This window comes from Schistocerca gregaria, chromosome 2 (genome assembly GCF_023897955.1).
Source record: "Schistocerca gregaria isolate iqSchGreg1 chromosome 2, iqSchGreg1.2, whole genome shotgun sequence".
Lineage (NCBI taxonomy): Eukaryota > Metazoa > Arthropoda > Insecta > Orthoptera > Acrididae > Schistocerca > Schistocerca gregaria.
The window spans coordinates 390,253,107-390,268,489 of NC_064921.1; the positions used below are offsets into that span (position 1 = coordinate 390,253,107).

General features: G+C 37.7%; 1 protein-coding gene across 9 annotated transcripts in view; it reads left to right on the plus strand.

Moving 5' to 3' along the window:
- LOC126321333 (E3 ubiquitin-protein ligase CBL) overlaps nucleotides 1-15,383 on the plus strand; it is a 186,288-nt gene that overhangs the window by 98,850 nt on the left and 72,055 nt on the right. For 5 of the 9 annotated variants that reach the window (XM_049994172.1, XM_049994176.1, XM_049994173.1 and 2 more), the window contains exons 8-10: nucleotides 5,395-5,543; nucleotides 8,439-8,536; nucleotides 15,169-15,249. In XM_049994172.1, the coding sequence (XP_049850129.1) occupies nucleotides 5,395-5,543; nucleotides 8,439-8,536; nucleotides 15,169-15,249 (328 nt within the window). The remainder of the gene's footprint in view (nucleotides 1-5,394; nucleotides 5,544-8,438; nucleotides 8,537-15,168; nucleotides 15,250-15,383) is intronic. The other 4 variants (XM_049994177.1, XM_049994180.1, XM_049994178.1 and 1 more) reach the window with 1 other exon arrangement.

The window sequence follows — 15,383 nt, forward strand, 5'->3', positions numbered from 1 at the left end:
AGTTCTTTTGTAGTCCTAGCAGTCGTGTTGTTTGCATTCTTGAAACATAAGGAACTTTGCTCTCAGCATTCACCAGTATTAGCCAAGATTAATCTAGAAAAGGACCAGAAAAATCAAGATGAATTCTGGACCAAGGTGACATTGCCAGAGGCCATGGGAAGTATTTGTGTGCCTGTGCTGCTACCTTCAGCTGATATTGCTGGCAAGTCACAAGCCATTTGTTCAATACCTTTGTCAAAGCCTTTCCAAAAATCATGTTCACAAGCCAGTCTTTTTGAGATGATTTTTCCAAACTTACCATGATAGTGCAGTGTTGTAAAGCTTTTGCAGTGATAACCATGTTTTTGCTGTTTTCGCTGTATAGGAGGAGGGCTCCACTGACCACTGATAGTTTATGAAGACGGTTCCAATACTCCTGTACTTCTGAGTGTTGTATCTGTCTTTTTCTCCCTTGGCCACCTGCATTTCACAAGTTGCATGATCTCGTGGATGACAGGATCCTTGGGCAACAGTCTGGCAGTTGCTGTATTGTTTATGGGAAAATGTGTGAAACATTTTCCAACCCCATATATGTGTGAAAACAAACCTTTGGTGTGTCATCAAATTCTGGATCTTGTTCTACTAGAAGATGGGAAAGTGCATCAGTATTCACATGCTGCATCCTCAAGCAGTAGTAGATGCTATAGGGGTATCTAGAGAGGAACAAAGCCCTATGTTGAAGGTGCCTTGCCATCTTAGAAAGTATGTTCATGTGAGAGTTTAACAGAGGTAGAAGTGGTTTGTGATCTTTAAAAGAACAAAAACATTGCCCATACACGCAATCATGAACATTTTCCAGTTCAAGTGTAATGACCAAAGCCTCCTTTTCAATTTGGCTATAACTGTGCTGAGCTGGTATTAGAAATTCCAATGTGAAAGCAGCTGGGCACTGAACACCGTTCACTTTATGAGAGAGAACTGTTCAGAGACCATAATATGAGGCATCCATGTAAACTGTTAAGCGCAATGATTGGGAGAGCACTCACTTTATATTCAGAAAGGGCTTGCCGCAACTGGGATACCAGTTGCTTTGATTTTTTGTGAAGTAGTAGAGATGTTCTAATCCTGGCTTTAGCTGTTTGGAGTCCTTTGGTGTCAGGAATTTCTGTATGTTTTTGTGAGTAGTAGAGTTGTTCTAATACTTTCTTTCACTGTTTGAAGTCCCATGATGCTGGGAATTTTTGTATAGCTTCAATGTGGTGAGCAATGGGGTGGATCACAGAAGCATTGAAAATAGTTCACAGATATTCCACTTGTGGCACAAAAAAGACGCCTTTATGTTTGTTGCATTTCAGGCTATCCTTTTGTAAGACACTGAAAAGGGCTACAAAATTTGTGGCCATGTCCTTGGCATTTGTAGCCGTTACAAGAATATCATCAAGATAATTAGCCACTCCTGGAACTCCTTGAGTATGTTGCTCCAGATACCATTGAAAAATGGCTGGTGCCCTAGCAATGATGATTGTGTTGAAATAGACCAAAAGGGGTGTTAATCATCAGGATGATAGCGAAACCTTCACATAATGCCAGCTGTAGGTTTTGGTCTCTGACAATGACTGTGTGGACAGCATACCCTAACAAGTTTTTCTGTAATATTCTTGACATTTAAAATGGGATAAGTGTCTTTATAGATGATGCATTCATTGGTGACTTAAAATTACCTAAAATCATCAAAGATTAAAAAATTTGGGTAGCCAGGCCTGTGTCAGGATTCTTTTGTCTTGCAACTGCTAGAGTTCCATGAAAAAGTTTTTCCCTCAAAGTGAAAGGCACATTACATACTTTAAAGAATGTGGGAGTGGCAAAAGCTTGAAAGTAATATATGCCTCACAATCCATTAACCCGGTAGCCTGGTGGGAAAATACTGAAGCTAAGTGAAGATGGGTAATAGGTGCAAAAGATTGGATTTGATTCATAGAATCATACACTTCCAAACTGAGCATGTTAAAAAAGATACAGTCCTAAGATATTTGTAGATCCCCATGTGGTGATGACCAATATGTGAGCCCTCAAAAGATATTTTTGATATTTGACCATGAAAAAAATTAACTCACCCCCTCAATGTTATCACTGCTATAAATTTCCAGTTGTTTTGAAAAAGATCACAGGGGTAGTGAGACAAGCCATTTGTACGTGTCCTGAATAATAGTGGTTGTTGAAGAGCCTGCATCTATTTAGAATGTGACAAGAATGTCATTAAGCGACACTTCCAATGCTAACAATTCATCTGAGAGAGATTCTTGAGTTGCTCCCAGCATATTGGATAGTCAAAATATCCACGGGTGTACTGCTGGTCTACAGTGTCCAATGGGCACAATATTTCAGTGATCATACATGTCGCCTGATGATGGCGACTTGTATGATCGCCAAAATATTGTGCCCGTTGGACACTGTAGACCGGCAGTACACCCGTGGACATTTTGATCATCTGAGAGAGATTGCTTGCACCTGGAGGACACATGTGCATCCAAATCTGAGTCCTAGTTTCCAAAGAGCTTGCTGTTAACATTCATTTTGAGAGTGGATTGGCAGGTTTCTGTGTTATGTGCTGATTTACCACAGGTTTTACACTTTGCATGTCATAACTAGCATTGCTGTCTATGGTGCATGATGAAACAATTACTATAGGGTTGTAATTTCTGGGTATGCTGGCCTCTCAAAAGTTTTTTCAGAGGGGAAGATTTATTCAGTGGAGCTGTGAATCCAGTGCAGTGGGTCTGGGTCTGCACCTTTAGTGGTGGGCAGGTGGGTAGGGAACACCTGTGAGGAGTTCTGTACTGGCTGTTCATATGCTCAAATGAGCTGGAAGCATGTTGGTAATGAGTGGTCATTCAGTTTTTGAAAATCATTTCTGTGTCCCCTGTCAGGCAAATGAATTGAAAATGTGTCTCTGAGCAATGAGTGGGTATATGGTTGCTTACACTTGGAGTTTTTGCACTGTAACTGTAACTCCAGAAAAGCCCTTGCAACTGTGTGAGCCATATATGTTGGGATTGTCCATCTTGTTAAGACAATTACAAATACTTATGATGGACAGCCACTCATGCATTTGAGTCACAATATTATTCATACAGTTTTAAGCTGTTCGCAGGAAAGTCGTTTTCTTCTTATTCTAGATTTAACTATTCAAGGATGTAATAGACATCAGCCCCAGTGTAAGCTACTAAAAAGGCATGCTGCTGGATATCACCTGAGACTCCATGCTCAATATGGTGCTGTTACAGGTGGCAATGTAACCCATGGTTTTGCTTTTTTGTCAAATGGTGGAAACGGTGGTGGTGACGTCCTGAGACCCTTCACCATGGACTCGATACAAGACGGTCATTTGGATATTTCAGGTGACATGATGATGGCAGCCATCTCTTTCAACATCAGGTTTTGTGCCTGCTACTTGGTTTGCTGCATCTGCTGCATAAAAACACTTGGGTGCTCATGCCTTTGAAAAGAAAACATGGAAGCTCTCTCTACCTGGGGCACAGGACAGGAGTCCATTTCTTGTTGCCAATAACTGAAGTGCCCCATCCAAGGCTTGGTAAGCAAGAACTCACTCCCAGTTAGACAAGGAACAAAACATTTATTGATAACAACATCAAATCACATTTCAAAGTTCTATAGTAAATTATTGTTTGACTTAAACAGAAAGTCACAACAAATTCTGTTTGTGAATATCAGTAGTCTGATAAAGGAGTGTAACTGTTTTCTGTAGCAGCCAAGTTCACGGACTCTAAAAAGGCAAAAGTCTATGTCTGAAAGGACCATAGTTAAGGACAGTTATCTAAGAACACAACACAGTAACAGGTCATTGAATGCCCAAGTTCTGGTGTCAGAGCTTCTTGAGGCCAAGTCACAGTGTAGCATAGATGTGTGATAATGGCAGCTTGAGGTAGGTTGTACTATGTTGATGGGCTATTTACCCAGACATGACACTTTCCAACAGTGTGGAAAAGGAAATTAATCATAATTGAAGCTAATTTACAGAGCTAAGCGACTGGATAAAATCATACAAGGTGTACAACTTTGCTTCCGCCATTTGCTGATAGGTGGCGACAACAGTAAGTAGCGGTCGAAAGAAACAGATTGCAGACATCAGGCAGTTAGCTTGGACCTCGGTCAACATAACCTCATTCAAACATTAGTCGATTTGTGTCTGCATCATTAAGTTGTTCTTGATTGAAAATGTCAGTTTACAAGCCTAATTCTCATCATTTGTGGGAGGTGTTACTGTTTTGTTTCAATATGAAGAAAACAGCAGCTGAGTCTCATTGAACGCTCTCAAGTACATATGGTGAGGATGCTATTAATGAAAGAATGTGTTGTGAGTGGTTTCAACACTTCAAGAATGGTGATTTTAACGTCGTAGACCGGCATAGTGCTGGAAGAGAGAATGTTTTCGAAGATGCAGAATTGAAGACATTTCTGAGTGAAGATTCATGTAAAACTCAAGAATAATTGGCACATTTAGTGGGAGTGACACAGCAAGCCATTTCAAAACATCTCAAGGCTATGAGAATGATTCAGAAAGAAGGAACTTGGGTACCATGTGAGCTGAAACCGAGAGACATTGAACGGTGTTTGTGTGTTTGTGAACAGTTGCTTCAGAGGCAAAAACAGAAGGTATTTCTGCATTGCATTGTGGCCAGGGACAAAAAATGGGTTCATTATGATAACACTAAATACAAAAATCATGGGGATATCCCGGCCATGCTTCCACCTTAACAGCCAAACCAAATATTCACGGCTCCAAAATCATGCTCTGCATTTGGTGGGACCAACTCAGTGTCATGTACTATGAGGTGTTAAAACCAAGTGAAACAATCACAGGTGCTTGTTATCAAATGCAATTAATGCATTTGAGCAGAGCATTAAAAGACAAACAGCTGCAATACATAGAGAGGCACGATAAAGTGATTTCGCAGTACGACAGCACTCAATCCCATGTTGCAAAAGGGGTCAAAACGTACTTGAAAACATTAAAATAGGAAGTCCTACCCCACCCACCATATTCTCCAGACATTGCCCCCTCTGGCTATCACCTTTTTAGATCAATGGTGCATGGCCTGGCTGACCAAAACTTCCGATCTCATGAAGAAGTCACAAGTTGGATAGATTCGTGGATGAACAATTTTTTCGATGTGGGATTTATACACTGCCCAAAAGATGGGAGAAAGTAATGGCCAGATATGGACAATACTTTGAATGATACATGTGTAACCAATTTGATTCATTAAAGCCTCAAATGTTGGGGAAAAATGGTGAAAGCAAAGTTGTACACCTTGTAATACCTAATCAACACTGGTCTATGCCACACAAACATATTCTTAATAAACAAAACAAATTGTATTTTTTTGTCTTCAGGGTGGACGAAGCCCTATGATATCCCCACATCCTTCTCCACAATTGCAACGCAGAGCAACAGCAGCTACAGTTGTGACTGCAGCTCCACCTCCTCCATTGCCTCCAAGGAGGGCGTCACCCACTCTAGGCAGCCCTAGCTCTTCTCCGAGGTATACTGGCAAAAATTCATTTGTTATTAATTTGGCTTTTATAAATGTGAAAGAATTTTTATTTTTTAATAATAAGTTAGACTGATTAAAGATAACAAATTGTTTGGATTATCACATGTGTGGAAAAAAGCTACGTTTGTAGTACAGTTACCAGTAATTCCTGATCTCCAAAACAAGTGGATAAATTTTCATGATGTTCTTACAGGTAACTTGATTGTAACTTGGGGCAATGTATCAGCAATATATCAAATGACAGAAAAAAAAATTGTGCTCGAAAGTTTTATCTGAAATAGTTGTGTGTCTGTTTGAACATGCTAATCTCGAAAACTACTAAATGAATTTTCATGTTGTTTTGACATGTGACCTGAGTGCAGTTTCAAGCAGTGTGTAGTTTCAATTTTGTCAAAATCAGGACACTGGTATAGAAGATATCATAGTTTAAAGTTTTGTCTAAGTTTGTATGCTCAGCTTAGTAGTTGGGATGTCTAATCATTATAGTGTAGTTCAACAAAGAACCTTTTTTTTAAAAAAAAATCTTGGTGTCAGATGTATTTTCCCAAGTCTAAGTCAGTTACAGAATTAAGTGCAGCAGTCTTACCTTTACAAATACAAACTAACACTGAATTTACTTTACTCGGATACATGAATTTACTGATTCCGTTTTGTATATTTCAAAGTTAACAAAATCGCTTGTCTTCTTTTTATAGGTTTTATTTGTATTTGACTTCTGGGCTAGGAAATAAATTTATTATGTTTACTGTGTGATTTGGGTCCCAGCTTATTATATTTTGATTTATTTTGTTTATGAATAAAAATGCCTAAAAACAGTTGAGTCTTTCTGAATACACTAGAATGCTTAAAAGATTGAGGACTATGTCATCTCCAGAACGCAATGAAGATCATGAGACAAGACTTGATGCACCTCAAGAACATCAGACATTAATTTGCTCTATGGAAATTCCTTCCAAAAATGAGGCACAGCATAACTCTGATTGGGAGCATCTTGCATTATCTTGCTGCTCAGAACCATCCACTCACAGAGACCAAATGTTTCTCTCTAATGTAACATCATAGAAGCAAAAATTTTGAGGAGTAGTGGTACAGGAGTTTGAGTTTTTATACGCCAAATCCTGCTTATTCCTAACAGTTTATCATTTCACATTAAACATGCACAATTTCGAGGGAGCTTATGTTATGCCATCATCATAAATAACACACAAAGCCAGATGCTGTGTATTGCGAATGTGGACCTTAGTGTCAGTTGCTTTTGGCACAGCCAGATCTATGTGGCTTAGTCAAGCAGATAATCTCTTCAATCATGTCCCCAATCATACTACTTCAGACAGTGTATTTTTTTTAAAGCTTTATAAGTCAAAAATAAATTCCATATGTACGAAGTCTTAAGAACAGCTACAAATAAATTCTTTAGCTACACCAGATTTCTCAGCTACTCAAATATATTATGAGCATTCAGACGAAAAAATGTATTGTTTTCTTATACTTGGATTGAGATGCATCAAATATCGGTTAAAAGACACCAGTTCCACTAAATCTGTCTTATTCCAATAAAATGTTGGATTTGTCACTACTGGCCAGTTCTGAACTCATGGTCATTATCATGTGTCATGTATATATGCTAAAAGCAGATTGTACATAGGCATCAATAAAACAGAAATGCAGAGGCATGGCGAAGTACATCATTGACCAGTATAAGATACTGTATTAGCATTGATTAGCATGATTTCTTTTATTGGAGAATGAGTATGTTGTCAAAATATTTTATTGGTGCATTACAGAGATTATTAAATGTCTTACAGAACCATAGTTCTACCCCATAATGTGTGTCCTCACATTGTGCCAAACTGTGTATTCTCATGGCTTCTTGTAGATTGGAAATAGTATGTAAGATTGATGGAAAAAGTTGTTGCTTTAGGGTGTACTGAAATATTTCCCTGGCAAGACCATGAAGGCTCTTTCTTAGTAGTCCCAAAACATATGAGAGAGAAAAACAATGCCTTTTGATTTTATTTTATGCTTCACTTTATTTGTACCATTATTTGAGTATTATGTTCCTTCATAAATTAATGTAAAATCTATCAGCCACATTATTCTTAATAATTCAGATATCCCTTCATAATAATGTGTCTGGAACCATGGCTTACATCCCTTAATATATAAATTTATTTCCATGTGAATTATTAGTTTTTCCAACCTAAGACTACACATTAAACCAATAACATCAAAGGTAATTAGATGATGAGTCAAACTCTCAGTACAAGGGGCACATTCCTAATAATTTATATCCTGCCAGCATAATATGAAATGTGGTTTTATTTTTAGTCCAGTTAAAACATAGTGCAAATATACTGGTGAGTTATGATTTGACTGCCCTTCTTCCATCAACATATTTATATCAGTGAATATAAGTCACTTTGCCATCCCCCATGAAATGTTTTAGTTCTTGTTCTTCATCTTCATCGGCTGCCATTTTGTCTTCCTCTACACTTTTCCGTGCACATTCACAATACTCACTTGAATTTTGCAATGTTGCCTGATATCTTATTTATAGAAATAAAGTATTAAAACAAATTTCATTGCTTAATAGATACATAATTCATATTTGTTAATAGTGAGTTCATAAAAAATAGTACTAAAAATCTTGAGTGAATGACGACTTTAAGTGAGGAAGTTGCGCATATTTGTCTTTCTTTATTTTGGGACTGCTTTGGGACTTCTTTAGTTTTGATACTACTGGTCACAACTTAAGATTTTCCTGCTTTCATTTCTCCTTCCGATTTTTTTTTTCTAAATTTTATGTATCTATTTTAAGAATTACCAGTGCTGTGAGATTATCTTGGTAAATGAATATTTCTAATCTGATCACTCTCTTCCTAGTCATTTGTCCTTGCCGGCTGAAGAAGCCCCAGAACCTCCAAATCATTATATAGTTTCACTTCCACCACGAGATGATGAGATGCTCGATTCCTTCTCAGGTAAGGAAACCTAAGTAATTCAGAATAAATATGAGTGAAAGTAATCTATTAGAGTATATAGAAATAGACCGTCATGAATTTTTTGATGAAAGTTCCAGTCTTACTCTTGGTAAGTAACTTACAAAACTAAATATAAATTCAGAGTACTACTACAGTCAGTTGCTGCCAGCAGAGTTCTTGTGGTATGCCAATGTGTCTAAGCTGCATAAGAGTAGCATTTGAAATTGTTACCAGAAGCATCATTCTCAGCAGAGATATTGGGTACTTTATGGTACATGTCAGTTGCGCTCCCATCTGTGAACATTCAAAAACCCGACTGCTTTAATTAAATGTGCATCAAATATTTTTTCAGTTATTATGGTCTAGAAATTAGTTAATCATGTTCCTTGCTGCTTTGTAGAGAAGAAGTGAACAGTTTGTCAGCTACAATGGCTTTTAGATAGGAAGTGCATAACATTTGCTGCTGGTGGCGTGTAGCTGAACCTCAGCAGCAGTTTTCATAGGAAATTCAGTTTTGCATAAGACATTTTATTTATCATGATACATGCTGACACTTCAGTCTTATTACCGTTGAGCCTCTTGGTCCATTATGCAACATTATGTGCAAGGTTTTCTTAAATTATTTTTATGCTTTCTCTCTTTGCTAGTAGAGGACTCTCTTAGTCTTTCAGCAAAGATTGAGCAGCTGCATATTTTCTATGGTGTTGACAAAACTCATCTGTTTACTGTAAAAAATTAAAAAAAACAGTTTGTATTATAATATAATAACCAATAGTCATGCTAAGAATTTTGGGCTAAATATAAATGAGTAAATTATTTGCAGCTCAGAGATAATTTAAAAACTGGAAATTATATGGTTGCTGTAGCCAGAGCTTACTGAAACTCCATAAATGTCTTCTTCACTTGAAAATGTAAGAATTATAACATTTAAAGAACTTTTCTCATTTTATGTGTGAAGTACACAAGTGCCTTGTGGTGACATATCTTTGAAAATGAATTTTTTGGATACTGTCATCCTTACTCAATACAGGGGTTCATGCATAAGGTCCACCCTGCACGGCAGAGTCTGTGTAGACATATTATCAGCTGTCAGGTCAAGTCCAATTTCTCTCTGGCTCATTTAATTGTAATAGTATTTGTCTAAAAGGTGAAGAGCTGCTGCTGCTGCTGCTGCCATTGCTGCATTCATCATGGTAGTGTATAGATGAGAACCACAAAATGAATACCACCCACAGACAAAATATGGAAGAATAATTTTATTTTATGCCATAAATCTCATTTACATCCTACATCTTCATTTTTCATTCTCTTGAATACTTACCTAATCTTAATATGTGTCAGATGCTAGTAGACAAAGTGTCTGACTCTTCAAATCACTGTATGGGTGTCCCATTGTTGAATAATAAAATTTAATCACCCAAATGAAAATTATCAAAGTTTTCATATCAAATGTATAAAAAGATGTACACAAACAAAATTTGCATTCTGAGATTTGTTAAATTTATGAAAGACAGAAGGACTTGACAGCATTTATTTCAGGAGATGAATCTTCCTTTACAGCTAAAAGACCCATCTTGGAAAATAAACACAGTACTCCTAGCTTTGAGAACCACTGGTTCCCTCATGTTAGGGACTACAACATTTAATACACAGCTTTATTTATATTTTTTGTTTTGACTTTCAGTTTTGGAGAAATGTGGGACATCTTTGTGTCATAAAAGATGTGTTCATCTGTGCATTCCACAAATGGAATTATGGATCATTCTTGAAATGATCTGCTTAGGTATAACATGTGATGACGTGTTGTAACAAACATACAGGCCTACTCTAAGTTGCAATGTAAACATTTATTAATAATTAATGAGCCCAAGAGGGTAGTGGAAGGAAAGGATATGTTGGAGTGCAATTTCTTCTATCTGCAATTTGGCAACTACTGTGTTCATGGAAGTATCCAAGGGTGACTCTTGGGAATCAATTTATGTCAGCTTCCCACCTTCCTTCATTTCTCATGTGCTGGTTTTTCTTTTTACATTCCTTTTTCCCATGGCACATCCTCTCTCTCCTAGTTTATGTTATTCTCTTATTATAGGCATTTTGTGTTACAATTTCTTTCATTATTTACCTTACTCTGCGCCTAATTTCTATTACATCAGCTACTTACATTATCTCTGCATCACTTTATTTACTCTACCTCATGGATCACTCTTAAATTTGATTTTACATCTACTTCTATATCTGCTCTCTGCTAATAACTCCAAAGTGTATGGTAAAATGTACTTTTTATTGTATCATCTGGGAAGATTTTGTACCAGTCCATTCCTGGATGGAGGGAAAAAATTGTTCTGAATTTACTTTATTGAAAGCATTCATGGGTTCTACTTAGAGGAAGTTTAAACAAGAGATGTGGTTTTTGTCATGGATTTGTTTAATCAGTGCAGAAGCTTCACAGCAATGATCAACTATCTGTAGTGGGACACTCCACTGGAATGACATTGTGCATTTCTAATAAGTGAAAATATGAGAGCTAAATTCTAAGATGAGTCATGAAATACAATAAGATTATATTAGGTTGGTGATATTATTCTGGAAAGTCCATGGTAGAACACAAATAATAGAAGGAGTAAACATAACACTCACCATCTAGTGGAATGGGTGAGAGGAACAAAGAGGTTGAATGAGGAAGGGAGGGTTGGAGGATAAGGAGGTTGATGGCTGGGAGAGAGAAGCAGCAAGGGAATGGGATAGTAATGTGGCACGCGTGAGCCCATACTGGCATAAGCATACCAAATTTCAAGTCATAGTACATGATATACATGATAAAGAGGAGAATATATCTCCACATTGACAGCTGCCACCTCTCCCATGCTAAATTCTCTCCCACATGCTAAAATGTCTCTCCCATGTAGTCTGGTATGTCTTTAGTGACTAGAACTCCCTTATCCATTAGTTGAAAGTATTACTAAGTAAGGCCTTCATGGACAGACACTACCCTCCAAATATAGTCCACAATTGGATTCCCTTGTCGCAGCCATGTATGCCACTAATTCTTTAACAACCCCTGTGAACCAGCTGCTTAAAAGCACCTACTATTCTCATTACTGATCCACCTAAGTTCCCTGCCCTTGTTGTGGACAACAAAATGCAAATCAGTATATATCAAAAACTTATTAGAGAGAAATAGCTGGTGATCTGTTCCAAATTACAGGCAGGTTGCACCTTTCATTACACATTTGTTTTAAAATTTACAGATTACATGAACCTGAAGACATGCTTTATTAATAATTTCTTTTTTCTCTGTTAACCATTATTAAAATCAACTGCCAAACAATTCTCAGACACAAGCTCATTTAAACATAATGTCAATTAAAATTTAACAGTTGGACCTTTAACATAGGAAACTGCAAATATCTAGTTAATTACAATCCTTAAAACGTATAAGAAATTGTAGGCCATGAAAACATTCCAAAATTGACAGACTTGCTCTGACATCTCCATTGTGGCCTTCACATAAATAAGTATAAACAAATTTTGGCCACTGCCAGTACAGTTCACTAACATTCACTTTTCTTATTCATCTTTAATGAAGGCCAAGGAATTTAATATTTAGATGGCAGTCTGAAGATGAATTAGTATTAACACCATGCATTAACATGTAGACCATTAAGAACTTATCAGTTAAACCCCTTTAACATGATAGCTTTCAACTATGATAACCAGTGCACACTTATGCCATTTAAAACAGCTGATAAAATGGTTAAAGGCAAACGCATTCATTCAGTAAATAGGGTGAGAATGATACAAGTGATGGATAAAAAGTAATGAAAACTATTATTTTTCTATGAGATAACTTTATTGACAGATGTACTTACAGTTACACACCTTCATTATAATTGCCCCTGTTGTTTATGACCTTTCGCCAAATGTCCGGAAGTTGTTGTATACCATTTGCACATTTATTTCTGTTTGTGTCCTGTACTGGCTGCCTTATAACATGGATAACTTCGCAGTGGTTCTTTAACTTTGACAAAGAGATCATGATTGCAGGGACTCATGTCAGGTGAGTACATTGGATGTTTTAGACTCTCCCTTTGTCAGTGGTGCAAGAGGTCCTGGCCAGCAGCTGCAGTGTGGCATCATGCATTGCCATACAGAATGATGAGGAGCTGTTCCATCATCTTTGCCTAAGCGCTGGATTAAGGTGGTGCTGCAGGAACGTGCAGTTGTAGGCAGCATCTATCATAACCCTTGGTGGTAGGCATGATGGAGTATTATCCCATCAGTGCCAAACGCCACAGTGGATATCACCTACACAGCACTTGGTTTAGTGTGCACTTTCTGTGGACATGGAGAACTGGAATGCTTCCATTCATTGGATTGGCATTTCAAGTTTGATTCGTATGAGCATGTCGATAGTGGAAATGCGTCGAAAAAGTCATTACCTTCCCTTTTGTATCAGCCCAACATATGCTATGCAGTGGCACAGTGGTGCCATTGTTTCATCTTGGACATTTCATGGGGTATCCAGTGGGCTGAAATTTTCTAGAACCCCAGAATGTTGTGCAGGATGTGGAGCACAGTTTTAAGGCATTCTGTGACTTCTGCTGCTAACTCACATGCAGCCCAGCAGCGATCAACATCCAACAAGGAACCAAGAATTGAACTGTATTGCCCTCTGCATGGTGTCATTCTGTATGTGGTGACCTTTCCAGCTTCTCTACCTAATCTGAATGCCTTACCTCATCATGCAACTGTGCAATATGACAACGCTGCATCACCACATCCTTCAAGCAACTCCTAGAAACATTTCAATGCGTCTAGCATGTATTGTCAATTCACAGTAGATAGCATGTTATGGATTTCCCTTCTGACTTAAGAACCAGTGGCAGATTTAAAATGTGCTGGCAACTGGCACATTACCCAGTATTACATCAGACTAGAAAAATTTAAACCATATCCTTCACCAGGCCACCCACAGCTTTTCATTATGCACTGCAGTGATAAGGAACAACCTTTCCACAATCTGTACTATCTCTCCCAAATCAGTATTCTGCCACCCAACAAATCAATGAAGTATCATGCTCAATCCTTATGATACAACTAAACCCAGTTTTGGTTATAGCCTTGTGGAAGACACAAGTACAAGGCCTTTCCTATGGTCTCAACCCAGAAGATCTTATTCCAGTCCAATCACAGGCATATCTTACTTTATTGAAAGCAGCCTTGTCATATACCAACTCTGTTGTAACTTCTTCACAGATTTTTTATGTGGAAATGACTCCCAACCACGTTTCCAGGTTTCCGTCTGAATCAATAGCCATTGCAAAACTATGGCCAAGAGTAAATTCGACTACCCAGTGGCCTAACATGCTGTTGAACACAACATGTATGACTTCATTCTCTACTTTACAATCTATGCCATCTGGATCCCCCTCAAATCACACATACACCGAATTACATGGATGTGAATTATATGTACAACATATCGTTTCATCCTGAAACCATTGTTGTCTCAATCTCTGCTACCCACTTTCCCAAACTTTCACTCTTGTTTCTATGGCTGATAATTCACTGTGTTAGTCCATACTCATACAGGTTCATTGGTCCACATTCTTATCCCATTTCCTTGTTGCCTCTCACTCTGTCATCAATCATCAGCCTTCCTTCCGTTCCACTCCTCCCATTCCCTTCCTACCTCCTTGTTGCTCCTTCCCACCTCTTGACTCAGGCAGGCTACAGTGTCAGGGCAATGTAGTTCGTTAGGACAATCTTTGTGTGTGTGTGTGTGTGTGTGTGTGTGTGTGTGTGTGTGTGTGTGTGTGTGTGTGTGTCCGTGTCCCAAAGCTGGGTCATGTTTTCAATCCTTTTTTTGTAATGTGTTTGTTGACTCCTCAATGCTTCAACTAAGTGATGACTGGTTATCTTTACTCCTTCCACTAATTAGATTACATTTGTTTCATACATACGAATTATAATGGTGAAATTAGAGAATTTTGTGCAGGCATACTGTCTTTCTTTCTATGCTCCATGCACAAGTGGAGTAGGAATATGGTAAATTATCACATGTACTTTCCACTATATGGAGTACAGGTGAATATTTTACTAGCTCAAATGCAATTCAAACCATCATACCAAACTGCTACCGTGACCAACATAATTGAAAAAGTCAGGTGTATAAAATACTTACGGCGGCCGAACTTCCCCGCATGGGGCCTCCCGGCCAACAGTGCCATACGACATTTCATTTCAAAATTTTAACAATGTTCCAACTCCTCAAGTTTGGGTGAAATAAATCTTGTGTTGCATCTGCACTGTTTGATAACAGGCAGCAGTGTCTGTCTGAGATATTTATTGTCTTAAGATTTAATTAAAATTACTTTGATGATATAATTGTACTGATATGTCAGTTGTAGATTTTTGGTTGGAGGCCTCAGAGCACCCTTAACCGTTATCCGTTATTGTAGTATGATAGGAAACAATCTGAGTATAAGAAAATGAGTATAGTCTCCAAAAACATATTGAGCCTTAATTCACTGTTATTTATAAAAGTTACCTGTTTATTAAGCCTTTACTTTTTTCTCCTTTGCATAACTGTCCATTATATAACAGTTTCTCTTGTATGCTTTCAATACCAGTTGAAGGATCTCCTGAATCTTCAAATCACTATATGGTGTCACTCCCACCAGTGGATGATGAGATGCTTGATCCCTTGTTAGGTAAGAAATGTGAGCAACTTGAAATGAAAATTCATACAAATAATTTGTAACAATATGTGACAACTACCCGTTACAGTGTTACAGAGATAATATTTTATACATTATGTTTCAAAGTTAGAGTTGTGATACATATT